General features: G+C 45.0%; 1 protein-coding gene across 2 annotated transcripts in view; it reads left to right on the top strand.

The window, feature by feature from the left end:
* The window catches only part of fbxw4 (F-box and WD repeat domain containing 4), a 112868-nt gene that overhangs the window by 58428 nt on the left and 34718 nt on the right, over positions 1-19722 (top strand). For both annotated transcript variants that reach the window (XM_056291948.1, XM_056291947.1), the window contains exon 6: positions 7698-7763. In XM_056291948.1, coding sequence (XP_056147923.1) covers positions 7698-7763 — 66 coding nt within the window. The remainder of the gene's footprint in view (positions 1-7697; positions 7764-19722) is intronic.

Here is a 19722-nt window from a genome sequence, read left to right as displayed (position 1 = left end):
AGGTGCGATTTCTTAAGTAGAGGTTTGACCACAACTGTCTTAAAACTGCTGGGAACAATGCCAGTAGTAAGTGATAAATTAACAATGTCTAGCATTGTAAGTCCCAGGAAAGGCCAGTTCTTTAAAAGGTTTTGTTGGTAAAGGGTCAAGTAAGCAAGTGGTTGGTTTAGAAACTGATTCAAGCTTAGTCAAAGTATTAAGAGAGACAGCTTTATGCATGCTCAATAATCCAGGTAAGGAAATCACAGAAAGGTGAATCAGTTCATCTGGACACAGCGTTAATTGAGAGAAGTATTTCATCACTCACCTGTAGATGGGTTTAGGCTGCGGAGGACCAGGACTCCGCAGTTTACACCCATCTACAGGCAAGTGGTCACTCTTTCAAGGATGAGGATGTGCGCATCCTTAATAGGGAGGAATGCTGGTGTGAATGGGGAGGCAAAAAGGCCATCTATGTGAAGAGGGAACTACCGTCCCTGAACTGAGTGGATGGCCTAATAGTACATCTTCTTTTTCTTTTTTTTCCAATAATATTTCGTTGGAAGGAACATTCGGTGTACAAAAAACAACAACATACAAATACAATGGAAATGATTGCCCCTCTATATTTTGGTTATCCCCTCCCACCCAACCCTCACCCATTCCTGATGCTAAAACATATAAAAAATAAACATTAATTGCAGTAATAACAATTATAAGATAAATCAAAAACTACAAATAAAATAGGTTAGAGAGGTTTACATCAACAAGATGCATTTAGTCATATCATAAGTACCAAGTTCAGGAACATGAAGTACAGAGCGCCATATACAAACGAACTATTCGGCCGTCAGGGTAGTGTAGCAGTCTATTCCGTTACTTACCGCGGGTGGGAAGACGGATGTGGGTATGTGTCTTGGTCGCTGCACTAGCGCCTCCTCTGGTCGGTCGGGGCACCTGTTCGGGGGGAAGGGGGAACTGGGGGGAATAGCGTGGTCCTCCCATGTGCTATGTTCCCCTGGCAAAACTCCTCACTGTCAGGTGAAAAGAAGTGCCTGGCGACTCCACATGCATCGGGAGAGACGTGGTAGTCTGCAGCCCTCCCTGGCTCGGCAGAGGGGGGTGGAGCAGTGACCGGGATGGCTCAGAAGAGTGGGGTAATTGGCTGGATACAGTTAGGGAGAAAAGGGGTAAAAAACAAAACAAAACAAAAGAAACAAAAAAGCAAAAACAAATGAACTATTAGTCATTTCTGTTTACACAAGTCATGCTTTATGATGTCATACATTTTTAGTGGTTGGAGAAAAATATATCCCATATGCCATAAGTATGGTGTCTATGCTGATACACAGCATCCAATTAAAAGTAAGACAGAATACAAATAATACAAGTGGTCTTAATGGTCGGGAAGCACTGTCAGACGGTCAAAATAAGATAAGAGGGGCTGCCAGGTAGAGTAACATTTCTGGGCAGATCCGCGAATGACAAATTTAAGTTTTAATAGTTACACCATATTGAGTGAGCATCCAATGCAGCACATACTTTAACTTGTGTAATATGTTGTAAAACTATAACAAATGAATGAATTAAAATAATTAAACTACATTTATATAACAGTTCAAAACAATTATAGCGAGCTGGCCTGATCTGTGGCAAAAAGGTGGTGTTACCCCACTTGAAATAATTAAACTGTGCCTTAAGCGTCATGAAAACCGCCTATCTTGAATCCAATAATGTTAGCCATACAAATATCATTCATTATAACATTATGGAAGGACGTCTCTAAGCTTCTGCTGGACTCTCGTCCCACTACCTGTCCGCTGGACCTGATACCATCCGATCTCCTACAGACCATTTCCCCGCACTTAACCCTGCAGTCACTCACATCATCAACTCCTCGCTTACAATGGTAACCGTTGGTCGGTGGCGGTCGTTGGTAACCCGGGCCTCGACCGATCATGTATGGAAATCTGATTTATGATCCGCATATTTCATTTGGCAAAGATTTTACGCCGGACGCCGTTCCTGATGCAACCCTCCCATTTATCCGGGCTTGGGACCGGCACTAAGAATGCACTGGCTTGTGGCTCCTCAGCGGCTGGGATAGTTTAAAGCAATATCTAGGTCACAAAATAGAAAAGAAAAGAATATTGCTGGCATTGTCAGCTTTGTCTAGCATAGGCCACCCTTTCTGGTTAAATACAGCCAGCTGTCCAAACTGTCAACTTCAAACAACAGCATACAGCTCACCGGAGACAATGTAGTAAACAACATAAAACACTTCATAGGATCAGTCTAGATCAAGCGAATAGCCAGTTACAGTGTGATATTCCAACCCAGTATCACGCCAAAGCGTGTAATACACCCGCCGGTCCACCGTGTCAGTGCCACGGTTTGCCTTGGTCAGGCGTGAAAAGTACATGCATGTATGAAGGTGCAGTGCCAGCAGGGGGCGATAGGTTAGGGTTCGACTCTCTACTGCCAAATGAAATGTAATTAACATGACAACGCTCATAGGCAACATAAAACATTTTAAATTTAAAAAAATATAGCAGCCATGGATCTCCAGCTTACCTGATGGGGGATTTTGGAAAATGCTGTATGCTTCTTTTCCTCCGTGGGGAGTTGCTGGCATTGCGTTAATCATTGTGCACTGCACCTTCATACACGAGTGTACTTTTCACGCCTGATCGAGGCAAACCGTGACACTGACACGTTGGACCAGTGAGTGTATTATATGCTTTGGCATGATACTGGGCTGGATTGTGCTGAATATCCAGCCCAGCATCACGCCAAAGCATGTAATACACCTGCTGTTCCAAATGTTCTCAGAGCTTATTGATTGGTGTTCAGTCTGTCTGATCAGCTCAGGTTGATTCTGTGTTCCTTGAGTAGAATCCCTCCGCTTTTGCTGGAAAAGTATTCAACCCCCTTGACAGTCATCACTAATTTCTGGATTATAAAAGATACTCACACTTCTGTTCCTGATGAATATTATTTTTGTGAACCCATAAGCTCTAGCAGCATGTTCCCAAAGCCAAAATAAGTTATGTTTTGCTAACTTTTTGTAAATACATTAAAAACTAAAATATAGTAATTGCATAGTATTCAACCCTACACTTTTTAGAGTACCCTTTTGCTGCAATAACAGACATGATTATCTTAGGGTAAGTATGTACAAGCTTTGCACATTCTTCTGGAGTAATTTTTGCCCATTCTTCTTGGCAGAATTTGTACAGGTCTTGCAGGGTGGTGGGATGGCAACCTGGACTGCAATTTTCAGTCTGTGCCACAGATTTTCAACTGGGTTGAGGTCCGGACTTTGACTTGGCCACTCCAAAACGTTCACCTTTTGTTGCTGAGCCATGCCATTGTTGCTTTAGCCTTGTGCTTAGGATCATTGTCCTGCTTGAAGGTGAACTCTCCCCTAAGCTTCAGTTTAATGGCAGACTGCAGCAGGTTTTCTTCCAATATTTCTCTGTATTTAGAGCCAGCCATTCTTCCCTCAATTGGAACAAGGTTCCCAGTGCCTGCAGATGAAAAGCAACCCCATAGCATTTTGCTGCCACCACCATGCTTCACTGTAGGGAGGGTGTTTTTTAGGGCATGAGCAGTGTTAGGTTTGCACTACACATAACGCTTTGAGTTTTGGCCAGAATACTCAACTTTCCTCTCATCTGACCACAAAACCTTTACCCACAGCCTAACTGGGTCTCTCATGCTTGATAGCCGACTCCAAGCGTGCTTTTATATGCAAATTTTTGAGCAACGGCTTCTTTCTTGCCACTCTCCCATACAGGCCAGATTTATGGAGAGCCCGTGATATGGTTGACTCATGCACGTTTACTCCAGTTTCAGCCACTGACCTCTGGAGATCCTTCAAAGTAATTGACAGGGCATCTGTAATGTCTGGCAAAGAGGAGGGATTCAGGTCATCTTGAAAAAAAACTTTCCCCCATGCAGTATATATACATTGTAATTCTCATCATTTGAATCTTGTGCTTTGCACAGTTTCGAAGGTGTCGTCATGCATCGACACTTTTTTTGAGATTTTTAACACATTGCACGGTTTCATGACGGGGTCCCACCGACATGCAAGGTTTTCAGATGTACAAAAACAGTTACATCCTGAGCGACCAGGCATGGAGCTGGAAGATCAATCGACACTAGATGGAGTACTGAGTCTGGGACGGTCAGTAAAGTGTTGACCCTCTTTGATGTCATACTAGAGACTCTGGCAGAATTCTCTGAAAGCGCTGGTCAGACCAAAGTTGATGCTGAATCGCTTCTCCGTCAGATACAGACAAAGAAATTTGTGTTTCTTCTCATCACATTTGCTAAATTGTTTGAAAGCAATGATTTCATTATGAAAGGATTACAATTGCCAAATTTGTCAATCACAGATTGCATTCACTTAATTGAGGTTCTTAAAGAGTCTTTTATGTCATTTAGGGACAACTCTAAGAATGACTTTAACAAGGTTCTTAAACTGACAGAAGATCTGATGGCTAAAAAGGATATTGAACATTGGGATGTCGGCAATCCACGCAAACGACAACTGCCCACTAGGTTTGAGGAGTCTCATGTGACATCAACAGTCGGCCAGTCACGCAGTGTAAAGAACGATTCTGATTTAAGAATGCTTTGGAATGACATTTTAGACAGACAACTCGCCGAACTCAACTGTCCTTTTCACGATGACTCATATGGGCTCATGAAGGCTGCCGCTGCCTTTTTGCCTGGCAGAGACACATTTGGCCAAGATGCAGTAGCAATACAGCTCCCCTGTGCCCATTATGGAATTGTGATGAGGATGCAGAACTGGCTGTCTTTACTCAGTACCTGAAATGACAGGTAGCTGAGGGTAGCTTGTATCCATCACTCATTGAAGTTATTGACAGCTGCCCCCAGACATATTTCCCAATGTCAATGCTTTATTAAGTGTTTTGGTCACTCAACCCATCACAAGCTGCACCGTGGAACACCTCTTCTCTACTACAAATAGGATCAAAACCAGCATGAGGGCATCCATGCTTACTTCTCGACTCATCGTTGGACTATAATGACATCACAACTCAGTTCAATTTGAAGCCATGGCCCCTCCTCCTCTGAGTCTGACATCAAGCGGTGAGCAAGGCCTTTCATTTTAGCTAGCTACGTATTATTGTTTCACATGACAGCATCTGTCCTTGTCTGAAGGCCGCCGTGCCAGCTACTTGTGGAGTCACTGTTTTGTTTTAGTGCGCCGGTATTAGTTTCGAGCTTGCACTGGCCATGCTGCTGTGATGTTTTTATTAGATTGTACTGATCCAACAGACACGCTATGATTTAGCGAGACGTGGTGAGGAGCTTTATATTCTGTGTTGTTGTGTATCAATAGTGTAGCCTACTGTCACTCAAGGTTTTGTATTTTTATTTTTCATGTTTGCTCGTATAATTGCATTCAATTGTACTGATCCAACAGACACACTATGCTTTAGCAAGATGTGGTGAGGAGTTTTATATTATACATTGTGTATCAATAGTGTAGCCTGCTGTCGCTCATGGTTTTGTATTTTTATTTTTTCATGTGTGCTCGTATAATTGCAGTCAGTTGAACTTGACGCTATCTTGAAATATTCGTAGTTACTGCTGTGTGTGTGTGTGTGTGTGTGTGTGTGTGTGTGTGTGTGTGTGTGTGTGTGTGTGTGTGTGTGTTTTAACTGTATGGTGGGTAGCTGCATATTCGGCATGCAGCTAGGTTATCCGAGGCAGACCAATTTCCATGTTTACAAACAACGGGGATGCACGCGCAGCCTCGTGTCACAAAGCGCCTGTGTTTCTTTCAATGCCAGGCAGTATAAAATGTCAATAAAAGCATTTTTAGAACTATTGTTTACCTTGTGGTTCGTTTTTTGTTTTTGTTTTTTGACAAGAAAATGTATACTGTGTGCAGGTTTGCACAGCACTTCAGACAATCCATGCATACTTTAGCAAACCAGCTGGATAGATAGGTAGTCAACTAACTAAGCTTGTATATTTTTTCGTCAAATGATATTTTATTTGGCAGTTAAAATAGGGAAAATGTAAGAGCAAAGCAATTACGTTACAAAGTAATGAACTTCTAACTTCTTATACATTGGCAGTTAAATGTCCGTTTAAATCGGGTCAACTTTGGCCCGCCCTATTATCTGCAGGCCCACCCCAAAACGCAACCCTGGCTATGTAACGCCAATGATCCAAACACTGGGATATTGTTTTGTGTCCCTCTCCCGCCTTCTGCATTTTAATCACCCTGTCTCTTACTTCAGTATCATGCTCCTTGGTCTTCATTTTCTGATGGAGTTCACGCCCTGCTAATGAACCTTACACAGAGTGTGTTTAAGACCCATAAACCAAACCATTACTTTAACGTCTTACAGACGCACACTTATGTCCAGTTGTGTTAACCTGATTTTGTTTTAGAAATAATTTGTAATTTGTGTAAACTTTGAGCTTTCAGAGCACAAGAGGTTGAACACTTATGCAAGCACTATAGTTTAGTTTTTAATCTATTAATAAAAAGTCAGCGAAACATAACTTATTTTGGCTTTGGGAGCATGCTGTTAGAGCTTATAGCTTCACAACAATAATATTGTAACGTGCATGGATAAGGAGACAGGTTGGCCCTTGGCTAACGGGTTAGAGTTTTTAGTCGACTGGTGGCTTGCTCTTGCGAGCCTTCCCAAGCTGGCAAACAGACAAATCCCACCGCATCTGCCAACGAGGCTGAGCCAGTGCTAACAATAGCAGGTCTGCTCTCAGGCCCTGGGCTACTGAGCTAGTGCTAACAATAGCAGGTCTGCTCTCAGGCCCGGGGCTACTGAGCCAGTGCTAACAATAGCAGGTCTGCTCTCAGGCCCTGGGCTACTGAGCTAGTGCTAACAATAGCAGGTCTGCTGTTAGGCCCGGGGCTACTGAGCTAGTGCTAACAATAGCAGGTCTGCTCTCAGGCCCTGGGCTACTGAGCTAGTGCTAACAATAGCAGGTCTGCTGTTAGGCCCGGAGCTACTGAGCTAGTGCTAACAATAGCAGGTCTGCTCTCAGGCCCTGGGCTACTGAGCTAGTGCTAACAATAGCAGGTCTGCTGGCAGGCCCTGGGCTACTGAGCTAGTGCTAACAATAGCAGGTCTGCTGGCAGGCCCGGGGCTACTGAGCTAGTGCTAACAATAGCAGGTCTGCTGGCAGGCCCGGGGCTAAGGCTATCTGGAGGGCCCGTCACATCTAACGTAATCCTAGCCGAAAGCAGCTGCTCTAACTCTCGGACACGTCTCTCTAGTAGAGACAACCTGTCTGTAACTACGGAGCAGCCACCACACACCATCGTATTAACGAAGCTGCTTTGACTGCGAATGCAGTAAAGGTAATTGCTAAGCTAGGCTAAGCACGACGCTAATAAGCACGGAAGGCCGACCACTAAGACAAGAACCGTTAGAGAGAGAAAACTAGAGAATTCAGTAAGTGAACTATGCAGAAAATCGCGAAATCAGTCGGACAAATGGAGAGATTAGAGCAGAATATGGAGGAGGAAAGACAGAAGAGTATAAACCGTTATATAGCAGTTAAACAGTTGTTGTTCTCACTAATACTCTATCCCCTTACCTGTGCAGCCGGGTACTGCCAGCGTAGCAACTCCTGATCTGTGTGTCTTTGTGTTTGTGTGTCTTCGTGTTTGTGTGTTTGTGTGTTTCTGCCTTCAGCTCCTTTGTGACTGGCACGGCGGGCTGCAAGAACGTTTCCCCAATTCGCATCTGGGACGTCGAAAGGTCAGTGGAAAGTCACAGCTGAACATGACTGAACACAGCCAGCAAATACACACACACACACACACACACACACACACACACACACGTTGTGTTCTTCATAATTCACCCAGAAAGAGTTTGTCCAACATGCAAAGCTTGGTTTCACAATCGCACGGTTGCTCATGTTCCTCTCAGCTGTCGCCAGTTCTGTAGCTTTAATTGTGGGTGCAGTGCCTTGCTCATAGACACCTCACCAGGGGGCGTCCGTTTAGCGTGGCGGTCTGTTCCATTGCCTACCAACATGGGGATCGCCAGTTCGAATGTTACCTCGGGCTTGGTCGGGCGTCCCTACAGACACAATTGGCCGTGTCTGCGAGTGGGAAGCCGGATGTGGGTGTGTGTCCTGGTCGCTGCACTAGCGCCTCCTCTGGTCGGTCGAGGCGCCTGTTCAGGGGGGAGGGGGAACTGGGGGGAATAGCGTGATCCTCCCCCGCGCTAAGTCCCCCTGGTGAAACTCCTCACTGTCAGGTGAAAAGAAGCGGCTGGTGACTCCACGTGTATGGGAGGAGGCATGTGATGGTCTGCAGCCTCCCCGGATCAGCAGAGGGGGTGGAGCAGAGACCGGGACGGCTCGGAGCAGTGGGGGTACTTGGCCAAGTACAACTGGGGAGAAAAAAGGGAGGGGGGGTCCAAAAAAAAAGAAAGATACCTCACCAGTAGTTTGAAGTACAAGTCAGCACTGCTCTAGTCACCCAGATTTACTCAGAGTATAATCTGCTCACCCACATTCTACCTGCAGTTGGTGGAAGGACTCAAACCAGAGACTGTCTGGTACCAACATGCCCCATATGCCCACACAGCCCTAATGAGCTCGCCGCTGGCACGAGTGGCAAACTAGTAATCAGTAATGATGTGTCACATGTACGTATATGAAGTGTGTTGTCGGTGAGCCATACACACACCATGCACTTTACCAGACATCACACACACTGTCTCAGACCGTATGGAGTTACACACTGAAGTTTTAATATTGTGCGTCCTCCATGATTCTTCATCCTGGCTCACCTGTTCTTTGCTTCGTTCTCCTCTTCCTGTCTGCCAGCCCAGTAGACCCAGTCTCAGAGGCTCTTCTTTCTCCCACCCCTCCTCAGTAGTGTTGTTTTGTTGCTTTTTTTGCACTCATAAAGATGTGTATTTGTTCATGTGCATGCGAATGCAGAATTGTTGTGTCCTCACACTTCTATTAGACTCTGTGTGTGTGTGTGTGTGTGTGTGTGTGTGTGTGTGTGTGTGTGTGTGTGTGTGCGCGCGCTAGTCATTTTACAACTTGTGTTTATGTGTGTAAAAGCACATTAAAGCTCACTGTTGTTGGGCATGGTGGAAAGGAGGGGCCTCTGAGAGTTGCGGAGTTTGAAAGCCAAGGCTTAAACCTGATATATCCCAGGCAGGGCTGCTGTAATTCCCTGCTTCAATTAAACTACAGCGGTACAGCCTAGGATGGGACAAACATCGCTTCCTGTCGCCAAATGACAGGGAAACCTGAGCCAGGCCCAAGACAGAACACAGGCAGAGAGAGTGAATGAGGGAGGCTGAGAGGGGATGGGTGGAGATGGGGGAGGGTATTTTTGAGGTTACAGGTGTTGAGTGTTACTAGTTGTAACACACAGTTAAGACCCCTGATAGTGCATGTCTTTTCTTTTTTTCACCAGTCAGCAGCGGTAGCGACCCCCCCCCTCCCCCGACCTGCTTACACTTTCTTTATGTCTCAAAAAGGCAGGATAATTGCTGTTTTTGGACTTTATGAAATATTTGACAGACAAACTCGACAGTTTTCTGTGTATTCACTTATTCGCTGTCATTCACTCTGAACATTCTGGTCTCTTCAGGACAGTGTTGGCTTCGTGGCACCATTTGTTTTCTTGTTATGGTCCTTGCATAAGTGCGTGAGTGCACAAACACACACAGGTATTATGATTTTCCATCTGATAATCAGCCGACAAGTGTGTAGCAGCTGGAAATGGGTACAGACATATCCAGATAGATGCAGGGTGAGGGCGATGAGGGCATACTGTTCAAAACTAGATGTTTTTCCAGACTCGTGCAACCATAATACCGCATCAGAATAAGATTCATTTCCAAGTATAAGAACCGACAATGGATTTGTGTTGGTATGTTGATGCAAGAGGGAAAAATTAACAGTAAATAGTAAAGATAATAGTTAAAAAAAATAATAAATAAGACATACATACAAGATCAAATAAAATAAAAATGAGGTAAGGTGCAATCAACACTGGTTCATAGTTTAACATGAGACCTTGTTCTGATGCCTGGCACTGGGTGGCAGGAGCTGTATTTACAAAAAGTTGAATTAGAATTTCAAGAAGTTATTTATCGAATAATCATTATTTATGGGGTAGTGCAGGTTTTATGCAGGGTGTCCATATACAGAGAGCACAGTAGGAAAATAAAAGGGTGGGGGGGTGAGTGGGCGGCAATGTCAGGATCTGGGGGTATCTGGGGGCTTGTTAGAAAGGCCTACTGCTGTAGCGAAGACGCTGTTCTTGTGGTGTGAAGTTCTAGTTTTTATAGACCTTAGCCTCTTATAGAGGGGAGTGTTTTGAAGAGACCATGGTCTGGGTGGGAAGGGACACGTGTGACGCCATCAGTAAACAACAGAACACACACCCTGAAGGAGTTTTCATCATTGCTGGGGACTTCAACAAAACGAACCTCAGAAATGTTCTTCACAGATTCTATCAACATGTCAAATGCACAACTAGGGGGAAAAACACCTCAGATCATGTCTATACTATACTAGATCATGTCTATATAAAGGGCACCTAAAGAGCCATACCTCGCCCCCACCTTGTGTCCCAGCACACAAAGCCCTTGCAATCAGTGCTAAGCTGACTAGCAGGACAGTTAAAGTTTGGCCTGAGGGAGCCATCTCCCAACTCCAGGACTGTTTTGAACACACAGAATGAAGTATATTTGCCCATCAGACAAACCTGGGGCGGTACACTTCATCTGTATTGTCAAACATTAACTACTACATGGACAATGTCACTGTTAGCAAAAGGATCTGAGTGTACCCAAATGAGAAACCATGGATGAACAGCAAAGTCAAATGGCTGCTCAGGACAAGAGACATGGCCTTTAAATCAGGAGACACATCAACCTACGGTGTCGCCAAAGCGAACCTTAAGAGAGATATCAGATCTGCCAAACACAACTACAAACTACTAATCAAGTAGGGCTTCAACAGTAACTCCAACCCACGGAGGATGTGACAAGGCCTCCAGGCCACTGCAGATTACAAACGGGTAAATAACACACAGCATACACCAGCCAACAACACTGCCGACCTAGTGGCAGAACTTTTTTGCTCGGTTTGACAAAGACAATAACCAGCCTCCAGTCGGTTTCAAACTGTTGGGAGACCCAAAGACCCTTGTTCTACACCAGAGATGGGCAAATTTGATGATAGAGAGGGCCACAAAAATGTTATCCTAACTACCAGAGGGCCAGATTGTCACCAAGCACTTCCATCAGTGGGATACTGTAACCCCATCACTCAATTAACCAATTATAGCTACTCATTTAATGAAAAGAATAAAATACATGCCAGTAATCAAGTTTATCATACCAACATCCATCCATTCATCCATTATCCAGACCGCCTATCCTGCTGTCAGGGTCGCGGGGATGCTGGAGCCTATCCCAGCAGTCATTGGATGGCAGGCGGGGAGACACCCTGGACAGGCTGCCAGGCCATCACTGGGCCAATATTATACCAACATTTCTTTTTAATGAGCTTAACGCAGAAACAAAACGTCCACATCCCTGAGTGATATATCATTATTTCAGTGTAATGGGGTCTCAAAAATCACCATTCAATAATGGTACAAAAGTTTATATTCACACTAAGTGCAACAACTACTATTCATGTTTGTAGTGCGTTTCTACTCTGCCCTCCCATTCCATGACATATTTCAAATAAACATGCATTTAGCTCAAAATGGTAAATGAATTGCATTTTATATTGCACTTTTCTAGTCTACCGACCACTCAAAGCGCGTTTTTACAATATATGCCTCACATTCACCCATTCACACACACATTCATACACTTAGGAAGCCCTTGAAAGCCGTTGAAACTCACCCACAGGTGGATCCGTATAAATTTCTGTCTTAATGACATACTTGTGGCCTCTCCTGCTGACGTACAATAGACTGAATGTCAGCGTTTGTGCATCCAATCTGCATGAGCTGGAACAGAGTTTCATCTGTCAGCATGTTTCTCTTCTGACTTGATGTGGTTCATTGTTGAGAAGCTGCTCTCACAGATGTAAGTGCTCCCAGACATGCTGGCCATGGAGGAAATCCCTGAGGAGTGGAAAGTGGGACTCGGGTAGTAGTCTCCAAAATGAACTTCTTCTCATATTGCGCTTTGCTTGAAAGAAGGGGTCTGACTGTAGTTCGCAAAGTTCAAGCTGCAACTCTGGGGGTTGCTCACTGACAGCAGCAGAGAGGGGGGTCAGTGAATAACGCAGTTCATGGCTGCATGGCCTGGAAATCTTGAAAGCGTTCGTTGAACTGCTGCTGCAGTGTTTCTGTGTCTGCTCTGTACTTGAGACATGTTTTCTCACATTTGAGGACTTCTTTGCACATCTCTTCACAGGCGGGAAAGTGTGCCAAATTTGGATGGTTGGATGAAAAGCCTTCTTTGAACCGGGCTAATTTACACTTTAATGTGATGGCTTCTTCCCTGCAACTGCATATGAAGGTGACTAAGATATGAGGTAATAGCCACAATGAAGGCCATGTCGCAAAGAAAATCTGTACTCCTGAGTTTACTGCAGTAAGCACTTGTATCACATCGAATGTTGTCCTCCCAGAACACTGGGATTTCAGTGTGCAGCACAAAAAAACCTCTCCAAGCATTTTCCGTGGCTCATCCATCTGATCTCAGTGTGCATCTGTAAATCCCCACAAGTGGCACTCACTTCATCCAAAAAGGCTACAAACTTCCTATGATTGAGAGACCTGATCCCCCCTCAAATGAGATTGGTTACCTTGGTAACTAAATTCATGGCATGGCTGAAGTTCTTTGTCTTGGCACAGAGGGCCTCCTTTAAGATCAAAATGAAGTAGCATTTAGCCTATGATAAAAATTCTCACAAAGAAAACCCACATTCATCACCATATATTAATAGTTAGCTAGCAACAACGTTACCCACGTGATGTATGATGCAGTGCAATATTTTACAGTCAATGCTGCTCTGTTGGAGGAGCCCGTTGAATCCAGTGTGTCTTCCTCACATTGATGGTGCGCCATAGGTAACAACAGCTGAAAGCTTGTCAAATTCCCCATGCTTAAATACAACACTTTTAACGGCATTGAAAAATCCTTGCCCTTGGTAGTGTCATGTAAAGACACCAATTTCAATAACTCCTCGTGCACTTCAAATGAACTGTCAATGGCTCCTGTGTAAATGAGAAGCCGGCTAACATCCAGCACATCTGTATTCTCATCCAACACTAAGGAGAAGTACTTGCAGTCATGCATGACTTGTTTTAGCTTTCCCGCCTCATGACTTTGAATGTCAAAAATTCTTTGAAACACTGCGACAGGACAGAGAGAGCATTTCAAAGTTCTTAGCCTTAGCCTTATCATGTCCGTGGGCTGTACTGAAGACGGGGTCTGAATGCAGCCCACTGGCTGCCAGTTGCCAATGTCTGTTCTACACACTCCAGAGTTGCAGCAGACCCTCCGCAGCATCTACACATGGAAAGCAGCGGGGCGTTATGGTGTACAAGGGTGTGTACTCCAGGCCTGTGCTGACCAGCTAGCAGAGGTATTCACACACATTTTCAACCTCTCTCTACCCTTATCCACAGTCCCCGCATGCATCAAATCCAGCACCATCGTGCACATTCCCAAAAAACCTGTGGTAATCTGTCCCAATGACTATTGACCAATCACTCTCACCCCTGTCAATGTGCTGTGCTGTTTCCACAACATGCTGGAGGGCTTTTTTGTCAGCTTTGGTGCAGCTGCTGTACCAGGCTGTCATGCAGTTTGTTAGGATGCTCTCAATGGAGCATCTATAAAAGTTGACAAGCAGCTTTTGGGGGAGGTAGGCTCTTCTTAGCCTCCTCAGAAAATAAAGGCATTGTTGTGCCTTACTCAAAATGCTTTGAATGACTGGTACCCACCCACCCACATCAAAGACACTATCCCAGTTGATCTAGACCAATACTGGACTTCCTGATCAACCGCGCCCAGACTGTAACACTGAGCAAGCACATATCTTCCACCCTCATCCTGAGCACCGGCATCCCCCAGGGTTTTGTGCTGAGCCCCCTCTTTTATGCATTGTTCTCACATTATTGCCAACCTGTCCACAACTCAAACACTATTTTTAAGTTAGCGGATGATATGACAGTCATATGGCTCATATCAGACAACGACGAAGCAGCATATAGGGATGAGGTTCAGAACCAGGCAATGTGGTGTCCTAACAACAACTTGGTCTTAAACACCCAAAGACCAAGGAGATTATCGTGGACTTTAGGACCTCCAAGAAGATCATACATTGTCCTGTCCATATCAACACAGAGGCTGTGGAGAGAGTCCCCAGCTCCAGGTTCCTGAGTCACCATCATAGATGACCTCTCCTGGGCTGACAACACCTCAGCAGTGGTGAGTAAGGCACAACAATGCCTTTATTTTCTGAGGAAGCTAAGAAGAGCCAACCTCCCCCAAAAGCTGCTTGTCAACTTTTATAGATGCTCTATCGAGAGCATCCTAACAAACTGCATGACAGCCTGGTACAGCAGCTGCACCAAAGCTGACAAAAAAGCCCTCCAGCATGTTGTGGAAACAGCACAGGACATTGTTGGCATTGAGATGCCTTCACTAGAACATCTTCACAGCACTCGCTGTGTGAGGAAGGCTAAGAACATCATAAAAGATATTACACACCCTGGACACCATCTGTATCACCCCCCCCCCCATCAGGTAGGCGCTTCAGATCAATCTGCACATACATGCACAAAGAGACTGAAAAACAGCTTCTCTCCAAAAGCTGTGGAAGTAGTGGAACTAATAAACTCAAACATCTCCTCAGTCCGACATGCTGCCACCATTGGGCATGTGCAATATTTGCAGTATTTACTCACATATCACTTTAAGCCACTTCATATCTGTCCACTGCACCTTTACTGCATTTTTGTAGATGATGTTTTTGCTCCTCATAAGTTGTATTTTATCATTACTTATATTGTATTTTATACCTTATACTGCTTATATTTTGAACTTATATTGTTTACACGCTGTACTTTTTATTGCTGATATATTATATTTCTTATCTCTTTTATGTATGCACCATTTTGAGTTGACACAACTGAAATTTCTTTGTGCTTGCACAATGACAGTAAAGTTCTTGAATCTTCTTGAATGTTGAAGAGTGGAGAGGAAAGGACATAGCCTTGAGGGGAACTGGTGCTGGTGGACCAGGAGTCAGAGATGTGTTTCCCCAGCTTCACGTGCTACTTCCTTTCAGATAGGAACCCAGTAATTCCCCTGCAGGTGGAGACAGGCACATGCAGCTAGGAGAGGTTGTCCTGCAGCAGATCTGGGATGATTGTGTTGAAGGCGGAGCTGAAATCCACAAACAGGATGCTGGTGTAGGTTCCTGCTGAGTCCAGGTGCTGGAGGATGAAGTAGAGCACCATATTTACTACATCAACCACAGACCTGTTGGCTCTTTAGGTGAACTGCAGGGGGTGCTGGTGTGGGTTGGTGATAGTTTTAAGGTGAGACAGAACAAGGCACTCAAAAGAATCGCCACAGAGGTCAGAGCGACGGATCTGTAGTCATTGAGTACTGTGGTCCTTGGTTTTTTTGGGGATGGGGTCCCAAAGCAGGCTGGTACATGGCATATCTCCACTGAGGTGTTAAAAATTTCTTTGAACACCGGAGACAGCTGATCTGTACAGGGCTTCAGAATGGAGGGAGAGACAGAGTCTGGTCCAGCAGCTTTACGGGGATAATGTCTCTTGAACAACCTGTTAACGTCCCTCTCCAGGATGGAGAGAGTCGTCCTTGTTGTAGAAGAGGAGGGGCCCTCTTAAGTTGGGCAGTTGTGAAGAGGCCCGAGCCCCTACTGAGATGGGGAAGGAGAAGCTGGTGGTCAGGAGCTGGTGGATAGATTCAAGGGAAATGGTGTCAGGACTGTGCCATTGTCTTTCAAATCGGCAATAGAAGTAATTCAGATCATTGGCTAGGTGCAAATCATTTGTGGAGTGTGGGGCTTTCGGTTTGTAGTTGATCTGTCTGAGGCCCTTCCAGACAGGGTGAATTTTCTGAGAGCTGCTGTTGAAGTCTCTCAGAGTACAGTCGCTTAGCATCTCTTACTGCCTTGTTAGTCCTGTATTTAGACTCTTTAAACCAGACCTTTTCCCCACTCCTAAAAGCTTCGTCCTTTTCCAACCTGAACTGTCTGAGTTTAACTGTAAACAAGGGCTTGTCGTTGTAAGTAATCCTGGCACGTGATGGTACACAGCTGTCTACACAGAAGCTGATAAAAGATGTCACGACCACAGGGTTGGACTCCAGACTGTTGGTGGCAAACCTGAAAATATCCCAGGCAGTACAGTCCAAGCATGCGCTGAGATCCTCCATAGCTTCACCAGTCCACTTCTTAGATGACCTCACAACAGCTTTAGGGAATTTTAATTTCTTCCTGTATGCGGGAATCAATCGGTCAAATGTAAATACTAGCCAGAATAAATGATGCAAACTCACGGGGGGTGGGGGGGGTGTAGGAGGGTTTACAGTTGATGACACAAGTTTCCAGAAAAGGAGAACAGTGCTGCGGAATCACTGTCACGTCTTTACAGCAGCACTGTAGCAGTAGCCACCTTTCATTTTTCCGAGAACTGTGTGTCGCGATCCACTCTGAACTGCTCTCCTGTGGCATTTCCCTGCGTGAACGAGGATCAGCGTCACTTTGACCAAAATGTCCAGTAATTCCCCAGATGGGATGAGAAAGCTCGGGAATAAATCCGCTGAAATAGTTTCCCTGATGTTCACAAGCTCTTCTCTGGTGAAAGAGCTCCAGGTTTTGTAGCAAAACACGGAGTTTACGGAAAAAAAAACAATACAAAACAATGGGCGCCAACACACCGAGGCTGCCATCTGCGGCACCATCTTGGTGATTACTCATATTAGTAAATAGTAAATCTTTGTTTTTATGTATCACTTTTCAATGAGAAAGTTACAAAGTTACAGGCATTACATAGGGTTTTACAAAAACAGTTGTAAATGCATACATATAATACATACACATATGATTGCACACATAATGTAAACAAACTGGAAATAAGACAAAAATTAAAGACAGAATAAAAATGTCAGCCAAGATAATAAAATATCTGCAATGTAAATCTACACACAAATATGTATCAAACTAGATATTGCAAAATACATGTTCCAAAACCCCATACTACTCGCTCACATACCATCCATCCATTATCCCCACCGCTTATGCTGCTCTCAGGGTCACGGGGATGCTGGAGCCTACCCCAGCAATCGTTGGGCGGCAGGTGGGGAGACACCCTGGACAGACCGCCAGGCCATCACACACGGCCCACACACACACACACACACATTCCTACCTAGGGACAATTTAGTACGGCTGATCCACCTGACCTACATGTCTTTGGACTGTGGGAGGAAACCGGAGCACCCGGAGGAAACCCACGCAGACACAGGGAGAACATGCAAACTCCACACAGAGGATGACCCGGGATGACCCCCAAGGTTGGACTACCCCGGGACTTGAACCCAAGACCTACTTGCTGTGAGGCAACAGTCTATACACCCTTGTTAAAATGGCAGGTTTTTGTGATGTAGAAATATTAAACTAAGATAAATCATGTCAAAATATTTCCATCTTCACGTGAAATTGCAACCTATAAAAATAAGTATAGAGCAAACTGAAACCTTTTAAGGTAAAAAAAAAAACTTTAAATAACCTGGTTACAAAAGTGTGCACACCCTTAAACTAATATTGAAGCACCTTTCGATTTTATTACAGCACTCAGTCTTTTCAGGTAAGAGTCTTGACTTGCATCTTGACTCGGCAATATTTTCTCCACCTTTCCTTGCAAACACGTTCTTAATCCATCAAATTGCAAGGGCATCCCCTGTGCACAGCGCTCTTCAGGTCCCCCCACAGATTTTCAGTTGGATACAGGTCTGGGCTGTGGCTGGGCCTTTCCAAAACTGTCTTCATTTGGCGAAGCCATCCGTTAATTGCTTTGGGTGTATGCTTTGGGTTGTTGTCATGCTGAAAGGTGAAATTCCTCTTCATCTTCAGCTTCTAGCAGACACCTGAGGGTTTTGCGCCAGAATCGAGTGGTATTTGGAGCTATTCATGATTCCCTCCACCTAGACTAAAGCCCCAGTTCCAGCTGAAGAAAAGAAGCCCCAAAGCATGATGCTGCCACCACCATAGTTCAGCGTGGGGGTGGTGTTCTTTTGCTCTGTTGTTTTTATGCCAAACATACCTTTTGGAATTTTGGCCAAAACGTTTAGCCTCTGTCTCATTAGACCACAACACATTTTTCCTCAGGGTGTTGGGACACTGGGTGTGTCTTTTTGCAAAACCTAGCTGGACTTGGTTTTTTTTTATTTCGTGTGAAAATGCTTCTGTCTTGCCACCCTACCCCATAGCCAAGACATGTGAAAAATACAGGAGATTGTTGTCTCATGTAGGGAGCAACCACTCTTGTCAGAAATTCCTGCAGCTCCTTGAATGTTGCTGTAGGCCTCTAGGCAGCTTTCCTGACCAGTTTTCTCCTTGTCTTCTCATTCATTTTGGAGGGATGTTCTGTTCTTGGTAATGCCACTGTTGTGCTCTATTTTCTCCACTTGTTGATGATTGTCTTCACTGTGTTCCATGGTATATACACTCACTGGCCACTTTATTAGGTACACCTTGCTAGTACCGGGTTGGACCCCCTTTTGCCTTTAGAACTGCCTTAATCCTTCGTGGCATAGATTCAACAAGGTACTGGAAACATTCCTCAGAGAGTTTGGTCCATATTGACATGATAGCATCACGCAGTTGCTGCAGATTTGTCGGCTGCACATCCATGATGCGAATCTCCCAGTCCATCACATCCCAAAGGTGCTCTATTGGATTGAGATCTGGTGACTGTGGAGGCCATTTGAGTACAGTGAACTCATTGTCATGTTCAAGAAACCAGTCTGAGATGATTCGAGCTTTATGACATGGCGCGTTATCCTGCTGGAAGTAGCCATCAGAAGATGGGAACACTGTGGTCATAAAGGGATGGACATGGTCAGCAACAATACTCAGGTAGGCTGTGGCGTTGACACGATGCTAAGGGGCCCAAAGTGTGCCAAGAAAATATCCCCCACACCATTACACCACCACCACCAGCCTGAACCGTTGATACAAGGCAGGATGGATCCATGCTTTCATGTTGTTGACGCCAAATTCTGACCCTACCATCCGAATGTCGCAGCAGAAATCGAGGCTCATCAGACCAGGCAACGTTTTTCCAATCTTCTGTTGTCCAATTTTGGTGAGCCTGTGCGAATTGTAGCCTCAGTTTCCTGTTCTTAGCTGACAGGAGTGGCACCCGGTGTGGAGTTTTTGGACTGTGTTGTACTGGGTGGACTGTGTTGTACTGGGTGGACTGTGTTGTACTGGGTGCACTGTGCTGTACTGGGTGGACTGTGTTGTACTGGGTGCACTGTGCTGTACTGGGTGGACTGTGTTGTACTGGGTGGACTGTTGTACTGGGTGCACTGTGTTGTACTGGGTGGACTGTGTTGTACTGGGTGGACTGTGTTGTACTGGGTGGACTGTGCTGTACTGGGTGGACTGTGTTGTACTGGGTGCACTGTGTTGTACCGGGTGCAATGTGTTGTACTGGATGGA

The sequence above is a fragment of the Lampris incognitus genome, chromosome 13 (genome assembly GCF_029633865.1).
Source record: "Lampris incognitus isolate fLamInc1 chromosome 13, fLamInc1.hap2, whole genome shotgun sequence".
NCBI classification, from domain to species: Eukaryota; Metazoa; Chordata; class Actinopteri; order Lampriformes; family Lampridae; genus Lampris; species Lampris incognitus.
Note: the sequence above shows the minus strand (reverse complement) of the source record. Positions and strands in the feature narration are given on the sequence as shown.